This window comes from Nesoenas mayeri (genome assembly GCF_963082525.1).
Source record: "Nesoenas mayeri genome assembly, chromosome: 1".
Lineage (NCBI taxonomy): Eukaryota > Metazoa > Chordata > Aves > Columbiformes > Columbidae > Nesoenas > Nesoenas mayeri.
The window spans coordinates 47,180,482-47,200,787 of record NC_137541.1 but is presented as its reverse complement, the minus strand read 5'-3'; the positions used below and the strand labels follow the sequence as shown (position 1 = coordinate 47,200,787).

Here is a 20,306-nt window from a genome sequence, read left to right as displayed (position 1 = left end):
TAAATCTTCCTTTTTTTTTAGGAGAGTTTAAGAAGGTTTAGTAAAGTCCAAGAAATATAGAAACTTTTGAACATTACATTGTCAAGTGTAATGCTAACACAAGCCATGTTTATCAGGGAATATTGTTAAAAAGCATATACATGATTACATGTATATCACATACATATATCTCTTCCAAAAAAAGTGTCAATGGACCTCTGTCAACAACAAAGCTTTTGAGTTATATGTATCTGAAAAAATATTCCCCTTTCACTCTGACTCTGTAGAATATTTAATTGCAAGGTGGGGAACGGGAATCATTCCCAGATATTACACAAGAAGAAGAATGATGCCTGCTGAGAGTGAAGATGGTGCCTAGTTACATAAATGTACTGCATGACTAAATTATTATTTCGAGGAGGAGATGAGAAGATCATTTTTTGTTCTTGAGTAAATCCAGTAAAACTGCATTGTTTTGAAGGTCATTTGTTATAACTTATGTTACTGCTGTCTCTCTTCTGTATGATTTCCACTCATCCCTACAAGTACTTGGTACTTTTAAGACTAAGAAAAACAAATAAACTGTTCCCCGAAGAGTTGCCTATTTAATTTACTATTAAATTATATCTGCTGTAATAAAATAAAGAAAAAACAAAACAAAACAAAACATAGAGTTAACCTCAATGATATGTCATAGTTCACAACAGCTTACCTCACAGCAGGGTGTATAACAGAGACCTGAGCTGAGGGCCAAGTAAGTAGAAGTCACTGGGGCCAGCAATTCTAATCTGAAGTGCTATGTTCTGACCCATTTCATGCAGTGTCATGAAGAAGATTAATTTTACTAACAAGATTTTTCTCATTTTTAGCACCTTACAGATGATCTTCACTGAAAACATGGGACTTCTCTCCAAGAGGGAAGAAAACCAAAACAAGTGGACAGGAATTCAGGTGTCAAATATTTTCGGTAGCCACACAGAGGAATTAAAAATAAATTCTAGGGCACAAGTGATCTAATTCTAAAACCAAGTCAGATTAAATGTGATGTAGAAGTGCCTACTTTGTTGACTGTAGAGATTATCTATGTAACTAGCTCAAGTATAGACAGCTATGCTAAAATTAGATGACATGAACCTCTTTATGATTTACTCATGCAGCTCCCTCCACTATAGACAGACTGGGATTGTGTCTGGTCCTATAAACTTTTTAAAACTTTTCTTCTTGATGTTGCATTAAAACAAAAAATTAAGAGGGAATTTGGAAGTAATTAAGGAGAGAAATCTCTATAGAATTTTTTTTTCCAAGTATGAGAGTCTGAATGCAGATTCTTGATGGAAACAGTGCCTGTTTGGGTGATGGCGTTGCCATCATGAACGGATGAAAAGTAGGAGTTGGCTTCTTAGTTGTGAATGAAAACAATAGAATAGAACTAGACTAGACCAGACCAGACTAGACTAGACTAGACTAGACCAGAATAGACTAGACTAGACTAGACTATACTAGACTAGTCTAGACTAGACTAGACTAGACTAGACTAGGGCTGTGAAGAGCCAGGAAAGCAAAGTAGTTTATATTCATTACAATCAAAAAGGATCAAATGGAATAATACACAGAATAAATTGAGTTGGTGAAAGGCTAGAAAAATATTTTCAGAAATATGTCTGTGTTGGCATATTACTTTCAAAGGAAGAGAAGCAATAGCCTTTTTTCTGATCTGGAAAGAAGGAGATATTTCAACAAAATTCAGGCAAGACTATGAGGTATGAATTTTAAGATGTTGATAAAAAGTACAGAAATAAGGGAGGAGGACCACAGACAGAGAAACAAAATTTTGGAGACAGAGGAAGGTAGTTGTCTGATGGAAAGTTGGAAAAGAAGAGGTGAACTGGAAAAGAAGGGCAGTCACAGAAACCAGGGAAGGAAAATATTTCAGTAAAAAGGAAAATAGACAGTAGTGTAGAAAGAAACTGGCAGGTAAAGGAGGGTGAGCATGGAGTTTTGCTACGAGAAGGTTATTGCAAAAACACAATTTCATTGTAGTGTAGGGGGAAGGATTATTTGAAATGATACTTGAACTAAAATTATTCAGAAAAACTGCTGACAACCATGGCATATAAAAATCTCCATGAGCTCAGAGGTGGGAGGGGAAGGAATACAGCAATAAGTGAGTGAGGTGACAGGTTTGAGATAGATCTGATTCTTAAATAGAAAGTCATTATGCCAAAGGGACTGAAAACATAAATAAACAGGTGAGAGAAGTCATGACTGAGATCAGGAGACTGAATGACAGGAAACAGGTATGAAGAGCTGAAAGGAGACAAGAAACTTCTGCAGTATGAGGAGAGGAGAGGAATGGGAAAGGAAATAAACAGGCTGGGCAGATGGAGGAAGATCACTGATTATTTAATCTGTTTTCCTTAAAAACCTGAGCACCAGGCCAAAACCAAGTTTTCTCTCCTTTTTTCTTTTTTTTTTTTCTGGCAAGCACTACTTCGTTTATACACTTACATGAAGATTCTTCAAGTTCTTGAAATCTCCATCTTTAATTTCAGTGATTTTGTTGTTCTGTAAGTCCAGCAAAGTTGTGTCAGGAGGAAGGTCTCTTGGCACCTTTTCCAGACCTAGGGAGAGTGACAAGAATAAACAATTGACTTGGAAAGAAACTTTAAATGAGGGTCACTACTTCTCTTAGCAGCATTTACCTTTCAGTAAACACCATTTCTAAAATTAATTTCCTGGAGAAGCTTATGAAGACTTATCTTATTTCTGTCTCCAGCCATTCAAAGGGAGTTTTATTTTGCTATGTTAAATCAAAATTTATTTATTCCTATTTTCATTCTACCCTTTTCTGAGAATATGTCTGAGTTATAGCTTGGAGCAAAAGATTGAGCTTGGGAAAATTACTTCTAACATGTTTAATTCCACTGAATTGTGAGAATAAAAATTGCTTTCAGAAAGAGGTATGTTATTCATTCATTTCACTGTGTGTTAGCTTTTGTGGACAGAGAACATTTCCTGCTATTTAAAAGGTAGTCGGCTTTTTTGAAAGAAGTATGATGCTTAATTCTAATAATTTCCAGAAAAAATTACTTTGTTTGACGGTGGCTGACTAACCTACAGTAAAGTCCACCTTAAAAAAAAAAAAAAAAAAAGACTAATCCACCTCCCCTCTTTTCTTTCATCTGAAATGATGTCCAAGCTTTCTGGAGAACAAATCTCTTGGTTTCACTTCAACTGCCAAAAAAACATCAGACAGTTTAAATTAAAGACTCTCTTTGGGACTATTTTCTGAATGGCTGATATGTAAGTCCGATGAAGTCATGGAAATGAAATTATTTAGTGTTAAATAACACTTGCCTTACCCAGCTTTCCTTTCATGCTGTGACTTGGAATAGAGCAAATCTTTTATAGTCATTCTGATTTACCACAAAATTAAAATGTTCTTTCCTAACTAGTTGTCTTTGTTGTCTATTTTTTTTTTTCTGTAGCAGAATGTGACATCCTAAATGAATGGTTGGTAGGAAAAACGTATACTGAAGTCTCTATATTGGCATTTAACAGAAGTGGACCTCTCTAGATAAAGTGTCTTTTTACCAGTAAAATTTTTAACAATTTTTTCTGAGGCTATGCTTGAACTTTCCTGGGAAAGATCTCTCTGCAAGTAGTACCAGTGTCTTCCCAGTAAGATGATGGACTGGATGATGTTCTCAAATTAAAGATATATACCTAATATACCTATGAGTATTCTTTTTTAAAACCTGTATCTTTTAATCTCATGGATGATGTTGCAAACACAGTGCAAAACGCTTGCCCAGAAGTAAGATATGCCTTGCCCACAAAGGTTGTGAAGTCTCTGTCCTTGTAGATACTCAAAAGTTGACTGGACACAACCCTAAGCAATCTGATCTCACTGATCTTTCTTTAGCAGGGAGGTGAACTAGACAGTCTCAGGAGGTGACTTCCAAACTCAGTAATTCTGTGATTCTGTGATGTTTCATGTTCATCACAAATGTAAGTGTTTTCACAAATGGAATGTAGGTTTCTTTGTCAAAACCCAATGCTAAGCAAAAACCCATCTCTTTCCATCCTTTTCAGAATATATATATATATATATATGCAAGTAGGGTGACATAGGTATGGTTGATTCTTATTTGGAAGGATTATGGCAAACCATGAAAAGAAGTATATGTTTAGTACTATATTTAATGCTTTTAACCTACATAAAGAGCATTATTCTATAGTTATTACTTTAAAACTTTACCATAAACTCTAGAGAGGCCACAGTGATGTGTACAGGAGCTTTTTACTACAATTAGTGAGGCACTAAGAATTCATTATAGATTTGGCCATATTCCTAAAAATATCTGCATGAAGATGAGGCCTCCAATTCATCCTTAGGTGCCTGTTCTGAATCTTCTGAAGTGTTGAGCATCTCACAGATACTACTGGTATCTGTCACCACTATTCAGTGCTTACTAATTCTGGAAAGAAGAATTGTTGGGTTTTTAGTTATCTATATATGGGTGCAGGAGACCTAAACTTTTGAAAAGTGTTTGGTCCTTTTAATCTTATTTTTAAATTGAAAGTATTAGTCTGTATGGAGCATATTCTCACGTCCCAAGATTATAAAAGTTTGGTTCCTGAATTTAAAAAAAGCCCATCTTTGCCACTCTTTCAAATTTATTCTCCCATTCATAAGTTCTCTAACATTAGCTAAAAAAATATTGAAATATTTGGATCTGATATTCTTTAAAATGAAGTATAATAAAGATTAATCTGGCTGAGTTTAAATCACATCAGCATCCAAAATTTTTTGAAAGCGTAACCTGGGATGAAATGATAAAAGCTTCTACAGTACAGAAAGTGAAAAAAGGCAAAGCTCACATCTCATCCTGTTTACCTTACTGATATATGGTGCATGAATATGATATAAATTAAGATTCTTCATATTACTAAAATAACTTTTCCTCATTCAGTCTTGGACTTCATTTTTACTGAAGGTAGCTGCAAAACCCTCATTACTTTAAGAAATGTAGGACTAGGGTTCCAAATATATAAAAATGTGATACCATATAATTTGTATGTTGGTTGTCTTTGGACAGTTTCTGCCCTTAGTGGACAGGAATGATGTCAGCAGCTAAAAATTCTTTCCCAAAAGCACTTCTTTTTCAAAATCTGAATTTTGTTATAAAAAGTTATTACAGTCTAGCAGCTTTTATAGCATTTTTCACATACAAACACACACACAAAAAAAGGCTTAATTATTTGTATTTAAAGTAATGTTACTCTGTTCTGGTTGTTACTACATTTATATTAGTAGACTGTAAATAAGTGCTTATTGCAGAAACTAGGGCACATGAGAGCTATACAGATGTCCTTTATGTGATGCCCTTGGATCATACTTTGTAAGAACACTTGGACTGCCACAGAAGGGAAAATTTGCCAGCGACTAAACTTTAAACTGAATTTCCAAATGTACTTTTCAAGTTACACATATCAGTTTCTAAAAGCTTAAGTGCTATCCCTGAATAAGATAGAACTGACAATTTATCAGAGCAATTATGTTAAAATTTAAAGGTTCTATATTTCAACAATAAGACAAATTTATGATCAGATATCGATTTGTGATAAGTGATTTATAAAACCTTCCTGTGTTGTACTAGAAACTGGAAGGGTGTACCATACAATAATTAGCTTTGCATGCAAAGAATATAATTGCCATCCCTTAAAGTTTTAAACTTATTTTCTTTCCTATCCCATGTATTTTCTGTTATGCACTTCCTGAAGCTTATTAAAAAAACAAAAACAAACAAAAAAACCCCAAAAACCAAAACCAAAACCAAAACAAAAAACAAAAAACAAAAACAAAAACAACAACAAAAACAAACAAACAAAAAAAAAACCAAACAAAAAAACACACAACTTTCAGAAAGCAACTGTAGAAATTACGTATTTTTTTTCTTGTCTCATCTGAGTTTTGAAGAGCAAAGTATAGAGGAGTACAGGATGCACCCCTGGTGCTGGAGAGACACTACATTATCATTAAGCAGTTTAGTACATCCTCCAGCTGAAAGCTACATCAACAGCATCAACTGGAGCTTTCCAGTGGAGGAAGATTTTATGAATGGGTAGATCTGGATACTGCCTTGTAAAATCAGCAGCTAAATAATTCAAGACTAAACTGAACTTGAGGTGTGGACTGGATCCAAGTGTTTCACCACTTGTCACATCTACATTGGCTTCAAGAGCTGTGCTTCAGCTTGCAGGTCCAGGTCTCTATATAGGTAGATGTATTCCCAGATAGATACATGTAGGAGGAGCATTGGTGTAGTGCAAACTAGTCCCTGTGCTGGAGATTCCCTGCCTGCAGAGCAAACTTGTAAACCTTTGTGGTCAGGACAGGTCAATAGACAGCCAGTTCAGTTGAACGGAGGAGCCTGAACTAACATGACAGCATGACAGAATTTGAACCGAACCAAGAAAGCTGTAATCTCATTAGAAGCTGAAATGACTCGCGATAGAATTACCATTTCCCAGGAGGATTTTTTAATTTCTCTGTCTGGGAGACCAAGAAGTTTAGAGGGGAACTGTGGGCTGCCCTTACCACTCATTTCTGAGAAATTCAAGTGATGCCCACATAGTTCTGAAGCCATGTTGTACAGTATGACTGCATGTCCACCTAAAGATGCCTTTTGGTGAAGTTCATACAACACCAACTGAAAGGGAAACTGATGTTGGAAAATGTTAACTGAGTCACCTCTCAATCATTTTAAGAACAGTTTACACAAGTTTTCCAGCTCTTGGCTGCGATATTTTTTATACCTTAAAGCTTGCCTCTTAAAAAGCCATATGAAAACCTCTCAAAATCGTCTGAATTTTATGTGAATAGTCAGTGCTACAGAGTTTGCTATTCAGTTTCCTGGAAATATTTCAGGCCTCTCATTGCTAAAATTAACTTATAACTGATTAAAGATTTAGATTCTTCTGGCTTTCCCATTGTGTGTTAAATTGAAAATACACATCTTTATTTTGGTCAAATAAAATTAAGGCAGTTGTTATTTAAGTTGGTAAATACATTTTTAAAAATTCTACTTAAGTAGAAATGGTGTATCTTCACCCTTCCAAAATCTTTGTTTACACTGAAATTAAGAGCCTAAAGATTCTGGAAATAGAAGGGATTTATTAAACCAGTTCATGTATCCTTAGTCACAAAAACCACTTCGATTTGCACCAAAATATTTCTTTGGGAGAAATCATGATTTTCTTGTAGAAGCTGAATAGTCATCAGTTCCTGCTGCACAGGTCAGATCTGTATTATTCTTTGCAGATTTCTATAAGTAGACATTTTCTTCTGTTCCACATTATCAGCCTGTAGCACTCAACTATTCCCAGCAGTGTGCATGCATGTGTGTAAAAATGCATGCATATGAAAACACAAAAGGAACAAAACATGCCATAGAACTACAAAATAGGAAAAACAAAAGTGTGTAGGTAAGCTTGAAATATTTCCTTTTGTTAGTCAGGATCAGCTGAACTTTTATTATCCCTGGCAGAAGTTTTCTTAACTTTTTCCTATACAAGTCAATACACCACAGATTTTCACAATAACAAACACAATCAAAATGTATTAAAATCCAGTAGAGCTGGATCATCAACAGATTTCTTTCATGCAGACATCAAGGGCCTACTGTCACTTTTGGAAACTCTGAAAGGTTCATGTTTGATCACCTAGGAGATGTTTGGTGGGGAGAGGTTAACAGGACCAGGAATCCCTCCTTAATGGCAGGATGGAGGAAGTGGTAACTTTGCAGAAATCATGCTTGCCTCTGTGGGACTCTATCTATGTTTTTTCCTCATAATTTCTTCAGCAAATTACAGTGTCTTACTGTTTAGCTGTGATTGCCTCACCTCCTGGAGAGGACAGAAGGCTGATGGGTCTGGAGATTTTATGAGACCAGAAATTAGGCAGAGAAGAGCCAAGGCTGGTATAATTCAGCCCTTTTCCAGTCCCTGAGGGAGCAGCAATCAGTGGCTAGCCATCTCCTCTACAGCACTGCACCAGCCTAACCAGCACATGCTGCCATTTAGCCAGCCAAACAGGTGTAGGAGATGTAGAAAGGATTTTGGAGGAGTGTGAGGACTAAGGGACGTCAGGGTGTTTGGTATACAAGACAGACTTTATTACTTTTGCAGCTGAGGGAGTAACCTGCTCAGCTACTGGAGCTGTGATCAAGCTGCTGTGGAGTTGTTTAACCCACAAACGGAGAAGGGTGGCTTTTGAACCCTCCTCGCTATGAAGGGATTTTAGTCTGCTGCTCCAGTTTCTCAGAAGTGAGAGCTACAAGTTAGTCTGCAACTTGGCATAGAGTCATGTTTCTGCTGAAGCCATACGACTATGCAGAAAAGGAATGTGAGATTTATGGGGCCAGCGAGGGAGACTAAGCAAATGGAAGTCTGAGTTTGTAGCCCAGAGATGAGGACACTTCCCTGAGAATCTCATCCTTGCAACACTGAGACCACATAATAAAAATAACAAATATGCAAACAGTGCCAATTATAAATAACGTTTACAATGGAACAGAGCTTGTGGTTTGGTTTTTTTGCTTGTTTGTTTAGGGTATTTTGGCTTTTTTTTCTCCACCTATCCATTTTACAAGAAGCAGGGATGGGGCTTATTCCTCTGAATAAACCTTCCCTTCCCCAGCTGGAGGAAAGAGGCCAAAGGCAGAGAGAGACATCGGAACGCTGTAGCTCAGCTACATGTGTTATTACATTGCAACACTCACGATTATTATCACAGGGGCCATAAAATGGGGCTCTTTTCAAGACTCCTCGAGTTTCCACAAACAGCTGCTGCCAGCTGAGGAATTTGGGCTGAACTACATGTAATTCCCAACTGTGATCATCAGCGGCTGCTCTCCCAGTGGAGGCAGCCTCTCCAGCAGCTGCTTGCTCTCCCCTGCTCCAGGTCCAGCTCCACCGCATCCCACTGACAGGCAGCAACCCTCCCGGGGGTGAATGCCCTTAGTGATGCCCTGCGTGGACTCTGGAGCAAATGAGGCAAATGGTAAGCTTACGGGGTCAGAGTACTTAGTCATGGAAAATAACAAGACTCAAGGAGTGCTTTCTGGAAGGATGGCAAGTTGCTTGAGGCAGCCTTGACTGTTTTCACTTAGAAAAGTTCACTGATGCTTTCCCAGGCTATGTTCTTCAGTGTTTACTACAAAGTTGTTCTCTGTTGTGCAGGATTTGCAAATAGAAGTAATTTCATTATTTGCATCCTACATCCCTAAAATAATAAACAATTGTCTTTCATTAAAGAGAAGTATCTACAGCCTCTTTCTCCCACTTGTGAAGTAAAAGTTTATTCTTCACCTTCTCCTCACTTGCTAGGAAATCAGCAGTAATAATTACAAAGAAAAAAGTGAGAAAGCCTGAAAAATTAGAAAACTATTTATCTCAAGTTATTTTTAGAAGATATATAAAAAAAAACAGTGTCCATTGGAATGTATAAGACTACTAAAATACATTTTTAAAGGTTATTCTCAGCCATTCTTCTGATTTGTTTTCTGCGCAACAGTCTGTAAGAGTCATGTTGCATTAAAATCCATTTTGGACTTATTTTTTATCACACATTATTATTTTTGTATAACTCTGACCCTTCTCATGGGAAAAAATAGGAAACTGAACTCCATCCCCTGCTGAGGTGGCATCTCACGAAGTCAGGCATACTGACATGTTACTACACTGGGTTTTGTTCCAAATATTTACAACATTGCTTCCCACAACAGAGTGAAGAACACAGAAAAACAGAAACAAATTCACACATTCTGATCAAATGCATAATTTCCATTATCATAGTACTAAGATTAAGGAAGGTCCTAGCAAAGGTTTACAAATTAGTGCATTGCTGTCACTGCTGTTTTCCATTTCCACCCACTCTGTGTTGTGAACGCATATTTCGAAGTATAATGGATGTTGCATGCTACAGATGTTATGAATTATTTTTCAATGCTAGTCACATTTTTGGTACAGATAGATTCAGCCTCCTGGCTCCAATAGCTAATACCTAAGAGTAATGATATATTCTTCAAACTAAAAATCAAGCAACTTCCTTTTCTGTGTTCTTTCTAACTGACTTTTAATTTCAAAGGTCTGGAAGGTATATGAGTCCTCAGTAAGCACAGAAATATTTTCAAAAAGCAGAAGAATATTCTGAAATAATCATGAGACTTCAGGGATTAAGACATTAAGTAAAAAAATCAAACATGAGTTCTCTGAACTCCTAGAATTGCCAGCTTTACATTTCCCACTGTCATGGTTACAGACACAAAACATCCCATCAGAGAACAGCAACTGTCCTGTGTGATTCATGCAATCTGCCAACACCATGTGCATAATGGCTTTAGTCAAAGTGGATGCAATGCAGATGTACTAGTTATGAGTACTCATGCATTAAGGTGAAACATCTATTTCTTATGAGTATTTACAGTAGTCAGAAGAGAGCATTTCAATGACTCATAAAAGTGAGCATTATTTAACAAATTACATTTTGAATTACTCTTTTGAGTAACATAATTTGATGTTTGCTCAATTTGCAGTTTTAAGGAGCAGGTAACAGACACCAATTTAAGGCTAGCTCCCTCAATCTGTACTTTGGGATTTACCAGAATTAGCACTACCATAACGGAACAGCAATAAAGAGTTATTTGGGGCAGGGGGTGGGGGGGAGACATCTTCTCAGGTTTCAAGTAAACTGACCCCTTCCTGTTCTGACCACATGGTCATTGCACAGCCCTAGTTTTATTATGACCTGGGGGCAGAGATATGTTCCTGGTTATTTTGGGTACTTCCAAACATAACATGGCCATTTTTCATAAATGTTGTAGGGTTGTTTTCAACCTAATTCCACACATGAAAACAATGGAAGGAGACACTGTGACTCTGTCTGAACACAGTGAATAACATTTAAATAAATGTTGAGAGAGAATTTTATGACTCAATCAGGGAGTCTGCAGACCTGCTAGTTCCCTCTTTCTACTAGATGATGTTGGATATATCCTTGTAACTCTTAGATATTTTTGGCATTTTACTCTTTTATTTTGTTAGCTATGTAGTGATAGACCTTCCCCAGCTCAGCTATCACTGTAAAAGTCATCTTCTACAGTCCAGAGAATGTAAACTCTCTGCCATGGAGCAAGACAATAAATAAATGTTGCCTCCTAACCCTGAAAATAGTAAGATTTCCATTCAGTTACCATTTTAAGTTCCTCCTCTATCTGAAACTTTCTGTACATCTCCTTTTCTAAACATTTCTGTTATTACTTCCCTTGAAAAAGCAAGACTTTCCTTTCCATGTTCGTACTGTCCCTTATTTTCTTCAAATCATTCCTATTGTGTCTATCCTGGTCTTCTTCCATTGACTTTCTCCTTTTTCATTTATATCCTAGAATCTGCTCATTATCTAGTATCTGCCTTTTTTGTTGTTGCTTTCTGGGCTGCTGCTACTATACAAACTTTATTAGCACCTTTTGCCTTTCCGTTTCCATTCTTACTTCCCAGTGGTAAAGAATCCCAGTTTGAAGGTGTGCAATCAAAGCTGAAGATCTAATTGAACTTATGGAAAGAAATTACATCAGAGCTGAATGATAACATAGTTTTATAGTCCTGTTTGACTAAATCATTTATGTCTTTGCTCCTACACCTCTTAGGTAGAGATATTCAGCAAAAAGTTTGGCTATTGCACCACTATAAACACTCTTCTTCCATGTCACCCTAAAAAATAAATTAATCATGAGCCTGTTCAGTTTCTGAGGCCCACACTGGAGCAGTGGAAGGGAGAAATTGCACCCCAGAGTACAAACTGAGGTCATCCTAGACTTTCACACTTTAGATGGTTCAGGAGGTGCAGGCAGAAATTGGTCCTGGGACAACCTATTGCACATTTATTTTATGTTGATGATGTATTATAGTACCAGCCTCATTTACACTTGCAAGTTTTAAATGCTTTAACATTTCTATAAATAACCTGTCATTTTGTTCTTTTGCCTTTAAGTCCCTAAAGTTGCCACAAAATTAGGTTGCAGTAAAGGTTTCTTGTTTTCACTACTTTTTAAAATATGAGTATTTATTGCATTCCTTTTCTTATGGAAATCAAAACTGAAAGCATCTTCTCCTTAACAGATTTTTGTAGCAACTCAAAACTCTCCAAATAAATTCCAGGAAACAAACACAAATGTGGTATGGGATACTGTCCTGGGTGCCCTCTCACTTGAGAGCATGCACGCAGAGAGCACAAAAATTCTTTAAGTACTGCTTTTCACCTTTTTCATTCCCTATTAACTGCCTAAGAAGTTTTCAGTAGAGTTGCCTATATAGCAAATGTAACCCTTCTAACAACAAAGTTGTTCAAATCCCATAATTGGTCCCATAAGTTGAAAACTACAACTCAGCCATCCCAAACTCCCAAAAAAAACCTGCACAGGCACAGTCCTTGGTCTTAAGATCCCTTTGTGTCTATGTTCATAATTTCCATCTCTTTACTTGCAGAGAAGTCAATAAGCAAGTTCTATTTCATTTATTTATTTTACTTTCATAGGGGACATAGTAGGACAACAATGCTCTGCATGAATGACCCCTTAAATATAATACAGCCAAAGAGACCAAGTATTCCAGTATTTGTCAATATTGTTTGTCACGGAAAGCATGTAAATCAGGAGAAAGAAGTTAAAAAATGTCAATGTATTTTGAAGGAAAAGATAAAATTTTACCTAGAAAAATACTGTTTTTTTTCCTGTGACCTGATTATCTTCTTTTGTACCACTTCCTTTTAATCAGGTCCAGGGCATGCGTAAATTAAAATGCAGACCAGAGAGTCTACAGCTGACAAGGAGGGGACACTGTCAAATCTGTGTTAGAGAGACATGTTTTGAGAATTTGTTTAAAACTAAAATCTTTTCTAAATACCATGGTAACTGGACTCTGAAAGTACAGTTTTCTTGAGTAGCTGAAGGCTAATATTGGCAGTTCCTTGTTGTGGCTTCACATAGGACCCAAATTTCTAGATCTCCTCCCTGTTGGCAGAGAGTTCTCAGTGACCATTGGGAAGGAGCCTTTGGACTCTTCAGCTCTTTCTAAGGCTTGGCTGTGAACGTTTCACTGCTGAATAGCACAGACTTCATGTTGTGAAAACACGGATAGTTTTTAAATAGTTATACGTCTTACCAAATAATACACTCTATAAAAGTGTTAAGAACATAATACAAATACTATAGATGTTTATAATACTAGTAGGTGTCAGCAGTGATTTAGTATGTTTTAAGCACTGAAATCACTTTCCATGGTTTATAATAACTAACTCACATTTTACTAGCTACCTATTACCTATTTCTTTGTGCATTGGGAAATTTTAGAAATTAAACCTTGTTACAGTGCAACACAGAAAACAGTCATTTCTTGTATCAGTTGGACTTGGCAGCCAGGATTTCCATTCCTGCCACTAGGCCTTCCTAAATGGCATAGCCTAGTTTTAAGAAAGTAAACAAATCTAAAAAAAAATTTTTAAAAAATAATAAAAATATGAAAACACACAGAGTTGGTAACTGTCACCTTGGAGTAAGCAGCTAATAAATAAGGGATGTATTTACAGTAAACTAATTTTCACCTGGAATCATGTTTATCAACCGGAACATCAGCAATTCAGGTTGCAATGTAACAAGGCCTGTCTTTCACTGTTACGCTGGCAAAAGCTAATGACGTTTTTTTAATATAAAGCAATCTACATCCAGGTCAATATATTTTTTTTTCTTGACAAATTTTGAAGAATATTTACTAATTATTGGGTTCTTGACTTAACTTTTCAGGCTGTGCTGAGTACAGGGCTTTAATTCATGCTTCCAAGGCATCCCAAAAAATTGTATCTAAGAAGACTGTATACAAAAATGTTAATAATCCATGGCAAATTTATTACAAAATAATGCTGGTAACCCGAGTTTATTTTGTCCATGCTTTACTTCTATCACACATAACTTTATTAATCTGAAAGGAGATTGTATAGCCTCTAGTGATCATTGAGGCCCTATATTGGCAGTTTAATTCTCCAAGAGTGATTTATCATTTCTGGCACTGACATCCAACTCAGACAGGATGAAATGCCCATTTGGGCAGCTACCTAGCTGTCCCCATGGCTGTGAAAAGAGCACAGATGAATCACAGGTAGCTAACATCACCTGAGAACACTCCTATTTTACAGATAATACCTGTAATCCTTCATATAAGTCCTCCAGTCTGATCTCCAACATATTAAAGTGTTACAATTGACCCAGTTAGCATGTGGAAAGCCCAATGATTTGTGTTTGACTGCCATAGTTATGTTTGGCTAAAAAATGTTGTCAACAAAGGCTGTTGTTTTAAAGGCTCAGCAACCAGAATGCAAATTAACAAAAGCTTTTATGTAAAAATTATATTTGCTAATGTTTGGCTACTTATGGATCTATGTTTTCTCTTATTTCATCTTTAGAAATCTGCAAGATTTTGAGCTAAACATTCAGCTTTAAAAATTATATTTTTGAAAGGCTGGTAAACATTCAAATAATGGCAGGGATTCTAAAGCTAAGTACACAATACTAATTAATCCTATCTGATTTCTTGAACTCATAAAATGACTGAAAATGATCACCAAAGAGGTATGTATTATTTTTCTTTAAAAAGATCTCATGTTGACAGCAGAAGTTCACACCAATTTATATCCCCAAGGAGATAATTTCCTTTATAATGAGAGATGAGGTTCCTAAATGGAGTCATGGTCAGAAAATGAGTGTTCAAATGTTTATGGAAAATTTTATACAAGGAGGTAAATCACCTTTTGTCAAAAAATAAATTAACTCTTGTCACTTTACCATGGTTCAGCTGTTGAAGAGCCATCAGTTAATACAGTTCAGACACTGTATGTGTTCAGATAAACTGCCTCATGTTACCAGATCTCTGGAATAATGGTTTACATATCTGTGTGATTTTCTCCCACTGGTCTCAAACTGCTTTTCAAACACATACTCCAACACCCATGCTAAGCTTTAATATACCCTTCTTTACTTTATGGCTGGAGAAACCCTGCATTTCTGAGCTATAAGAAAACTTCAGTTTAAGCTGTGATACTGCTTGAACTTTGATTACTGACATCTATCTCTTGCACACCTTTTGGAGACCGCAAAACCTCCATGGAGGCAACAGGGCTGAAGGGACGCTATGCTTCCTGTGGAGCCTCCAAGGAAGGTGATCTCATTGCATCCTGCAGAACATAGGCGCTTCTCACTTCATAAGGGGCTGCCAGACTCCTCTGAAGGTGAAATAAAGCTCTGACAAATGCATGTATAGAGCATTCTGCATCAGCTGCAGGGCCAAATAATCACACATGCATCTTCCTGCCTTCCAGGGTGTTCTGGGAGGAACCTGTTCTTGAGACTCCCTTTGGGAGGATGAGACTTTAAATAGAATGGTTACTCCTTGCTAGGGCTTTTAATGAGGCATGTTTGCCTGCCAACTGACTGCACATCTTCCCTGTGTTTATTATTTTAAAACAGAAAGAGCTGCCTCTGACCAGTTGTATCAGCTACTCCCCACCTGTAGTGTGCGCTAACTAGGAAAGTGTTTGAGATTTCTATGGAAAGCCTGGCTATAGCATAGTAATGTCTTATACTGAGACATGATTAAAAAGTGCACCTGTGGTTCCCTTTTAGCAACAGGAGGCAGACGGAGAAAAAGCAGCACTTGAAAAGATACTGAAGCAGCCTTCCTTGATGAGATCCTTGAGCCTGTTGCACAAAGGTAATACATCTCATATAAACTGAGCCTGTGGGGTTCTGCTCTTGATCTGTCAGTAATCACAGCTCAGAGAGAATTCTTCTTCAGGGTGTGAGAAGACAAGAGTTCTCCTTCCTGCTAACTCAGCCTTTGGCTTGGAGGCAAAATAAATTAATTCAGAGGTATGTGCTTAGGAAGATGTGACTGAAGCTTAAAACTGCAGGAATGCAAAAATATAGCTGACAAGAGTGTAATTGGACCACTGGGCATTTTTTTCACTGTTTTTCTTGATTTTTTTTTTTTTTTAATTATTCCCATTCAATGCTCATGAGACAAGGGGCAAACCTGATCTCTGGACCCTGGGTGTGACAGTTCTGTGGTTTATTCACCATCAGACAGTTGTCCTTTTCCCTACAAAGCAAGAGTTTAAAAATAGCAGATGTCCCTTTGGGCACGAAAAGGAGCATGATGAGGAAGACAAGACCTCTCCATAGGTAGCCCAAATTAGGGTCCCCCATCTGACTTGCTCTGACATACTCTCTGCACTCAGGGGCTCATGGCTGCAAAGAGACCTCCTTCCACACCAAGGAGTGAGTGGAAGAAAGGATCCTGATCCAGATCTCAACTTTCCTGTGTGGGACTTAATTTAGTAAGCTCTTAATATATACCTGGGATGAGTCTTGTTTTTGCCTGCAGTTTTTTTGTCAATTAGTGCCCATGGGACTAGATGACTAAATTTGATAATTCTGGGGGAGAGAGGCAGCTAATTTGATCAGGTCAGAAACACCCAGAGCTGAAGGGAGGGTCAGGCCAGGAGCGACGGTTTGCAGGGAGCTGCAATTGCCATTGCTGATTTCATGGCTCCCACTTGCACATTGCCTTCCTAATCACTGCAGCCCAAGGACCCTTCATAGAATCATAGAATCATTTTGATTGGAAAAGTCCTATAAGATCATTGAGTCCAACTGTTAACCTAACACTGGCACTAAACCATGTCACTAAGAATCTCATCTATGGGTCTTTTAAACACCTCCAGGAATGGTGACTCCATCACTTTTCTGGGCAACCTGTTCCAATGCCTGACAACGCTTTCCATGAAGTTTTTCTTGATATCTAATCTAAACCCTCCCTGGCACAACTTGAGGCCATTTCCTCTCACCCTACTGCTTGTTACCTGTGAGAAGAGAACCAACATCCTCTATGCTAGAACCTCCTTTCAGGTAGTTGTAGAGACTGATAAGGTCTCCCCTCAGCCTCCTTTTCTCCAGGCTAAACAGCCCCAGTTCCCTCCAGAAGCATACTAGGTTGTCCTGGCAGAACCTCCCCAGTTTGCAACAAAATTTTGAGCTGTTGGGGCCAGCCCCTGGCTTTCCTCAAGTCTGCAGGTAAATCTGACCTTGTCTGAGTCTCACACAGAAATGGATTCAAGGCCACAGGAGAGTGGAGGGCAGACTTGCCTGTGAGCTGGCAGCACACAGCTGTCCTGTCCCTAGTCACAGAGACAGCCATTGGACCTCTGCCCTGGTGAGCCACTTGGGCCACGACCCATCAGGGGCTGTCCAGTCCACATGTGACAAGGATGGATGAGACTTAAGGCTGGGTAACTCTGAATGATTATTACTTCCCTGGGCTCTGCCAGGGAAATATTATTTATTTTTCAGGGCTGCATATTTTAAGCCCAGGGAGATGTCTCTTCCTTTGTGCCCAGAGGCTGGATGTTATCAGGCCAGCTGCTTCAAAAGCAGAGTCTCTTTGTTGCAGTATCTGCAGCATGTGGGTCTAAACCAAGCTCAAAGTATACCTCTTATCACCCCTCTTGAAATTATCTGGGAAACACAGACCCAGGACCTTAATTGCTGTGTTTCTGTGTCTCCTTGTCAGTATCAGACTCTGTTAACCCAGAATCATCTGTAGACAGTAGACTGTCATGCAACCCTTTGGAAACCATATGTGTATGAAAAAGAACTGAACAAACATGGGGGCAAATACAGCAACAAAGGGTTCCTGTGTGAATATCTCTACTTTTTGAACAAGTGAAAGCTCCTTACATTCTTCAGAGTTGAAGCAGACTGGGGACGAGTTCCCAAAATAACTTAAATTCCATCAGCATTAACCAGTGTAACAGTAAAACCTATGACCTTCATAGCATGTGGGGCAACTTCCTCCCCACTCCCCACCCCACGTTTGCTACTTTCTGGTACATAAATGGTAAAAAAAAAAAGTAATAATCTTTCAACAGGACAGTACTGTGAAAGCTTTATGAATGCATGGCTAGGTTAGTCCGTGCTCATTTGTGCAACTTGGCTCTCATTGTTCACTGGGTCTTTGCCAAACATATCTGTTGCATAATTATGTGGCTCGCTTTAATAAATTCACAGAAATTTCTAGGGATGTAACTAATGATTCCCTTTCCTTTCTGTAATTATACTACACCCATCACGATGAAACTTGGGTCCCAATTGGTGGATATGTGCTATGATTTATAGCAATTATCAAAGCCAATGCTATAACACAGGAAAATAGAAACACTCGGCTATATATTTAAACAGCTAAGAGAAGATTTAAAAACCAATTAACTCTGTAAAATCATAAGAGAATTTATTTGTCTGTCCAACAAACAAATGGCCTAATTTCCTTGTGAGCAAATCCAACTTTAATTTTCTGCACTGCACACTGACTTAGACTGAATAATACTGGCTTAAAACAAGAGCAGTCTCACTGAAGTCGACTTCATTACTTGAGATCTCTGCATGGGAAAGTCAAATACAGTGATGCCAGGCATGTCTTCACATCCCACTGATCTGATTGCGCAGACAAGCCCTTGTACGTGAAAGAGCAAGGGAAGTTTGTGAGAAAGGTTCTCATGGTTTTAGCTTGAATAATGTCTAAGAAAGATATTTAATAAGGAGCTCCAAAATGTGTTCATTGTTTTGGAGTCTTTCCAAGCTCTTTCTTCCAAAGAGCTGTTTCCAGCACATATGATTCAGGGCTGGTTATTCCATGCTCATATATTCCAATGGAAATGGGATGATTTCCATGTTGAGGTACTAGACAGTATTATTAAGGAGCTTAGACCATGCAATTTAGAACCTTTTAAAATGTTTCCATCCCCACATCTGACCTCACTGAATGTATTTAATATGCATTTGAAGACATAGGCTTGAAAAGTTATTTTCTCTGCTACAGAAGTCTGAGGTATTTCAAAGAACAAATGAAATGTACATACACAAAAATGTACATTAAAAGTCAAAATTTCTTTGTGGTCATAACAAACATCCATCTTGTCAGGGTTTTATGGCCTATTTCATATAGTACATTCTAGTTAACAGTAATTGTAGGATATCTCTTTGACAAAACCCCAGTTACGGAGTGGCAGTGTGTAGCAGCCTCACCATTTCAGCTACAAACCCCTGGCTAGAATGTAAGTACATGCCCTGCGAAGATACTCTTGGGCTTACCTAGGTCAGAGCACTGTACCACGCGAAGATGGCACTGGCAGCGAAAGGGGCACACTGGTCCGAATCCAGATATGACAGGGTCATCTGTTGGAGGCATATCGGCCGACCCTTCATCCTCCAGCATAAAGTCAAAGAGGCCCTGCTGGTGGAACGGCTTGGCCAAGCATGCTGGCAGCAGTAGGACGAAGAGAAGAGCCAGCCTCATGGCTTAGTTCATAGACTCCAGGCACAACCTAGGAATCAAAGTAGGAGATTTACAAAAAAAGTAGCAGTTTCCCATAGCTGCACAGTTCCTGCTGAAGGAGGTCCAGTGTATCCACCAATTGCATAACTGTTCCTTTCAATAAATGAAAACTGAATAGTGAAAATAGGACAGTTATGTGATAGGACTCCAGTAACTGCTTGTCAATAGGCTTTTTTTTTCTTTGACAGAGCAGTTTAAAGGCAACTATAAACACATCTGTTTGCATATTTAGAGTAATATTTATTAGGAACAGGCAGCACTGTCAAATTTGTTATGCAAAACAGTCAACACAATAAGCCACATTTTCCATGTATCTGTTTTCTGCTAGTGTAACAGTCTATTTGATTTCATTAGTATTTGTTTCGTAGCAAAGAGTTTGTCCCCTGGGGATGAACCTGAGGTTCCCAAACTCACTGTGATGCAGTATTTCATGTCTTGAGAACTATTTTTTTTAAGTGCAAGCTTCCTGTGTGTTTTAAATTATAGCCTAGTAAAACTGACTGAGAAAGGGTAGGATCTAGTGATGGGGTGGAGAGAGACGGGAAGATCTTTAGTTGTTTAAATGAGCTATACTTCTTTCCCAGTTTAAACAGCACAATAAAATGGAATACAATGTTGTGTTATATTGGACATTCTTGGCTTTCCTTACAAATTTTTGGCTTGGGGATTTTATGATATAAACAACGGACCCTGAAAATCCTCCTCTTTGCACTGCATAAGCATTTGAATTGATGCTTATAGTATTGTCAGCACACTTTCTAATGGAACTTCAGGGCCTCATTCTGCAGACTTTCATGCTTAGGAACAACTTCGCAGAAGTATATATT

General features: G+C 38.0%; 1 protein-coding gene across 1 annotated transcript in view; it reads right to left on the bottom strand.

Annotated features, from left to right (window-relative positions):
• Positions 1-19,440, bottom strand: part of DCN (decorin) — a gene marked incomplete at its 5' end in the record, with an annotated part of 34,755 nt that extends 15,315 nt beyond the window's left edge. Inside the window, 2 exons of the mRNA XM_080354345.1 lie at positions 2,488-2,600; positions 19,236-19,440. Of these exons, the coding sequence (XP_080210471.1) occupies positions 2,488-2,600; positions 19,236-19,440 (318 nt within the window). The remainder of the gene's footprint in view (positions 1-2,487; positions 2,601-19,235) is intronic.
• Between the last annotated feature and the right edge of the window lie 866 nt (positions 19,441-20,306).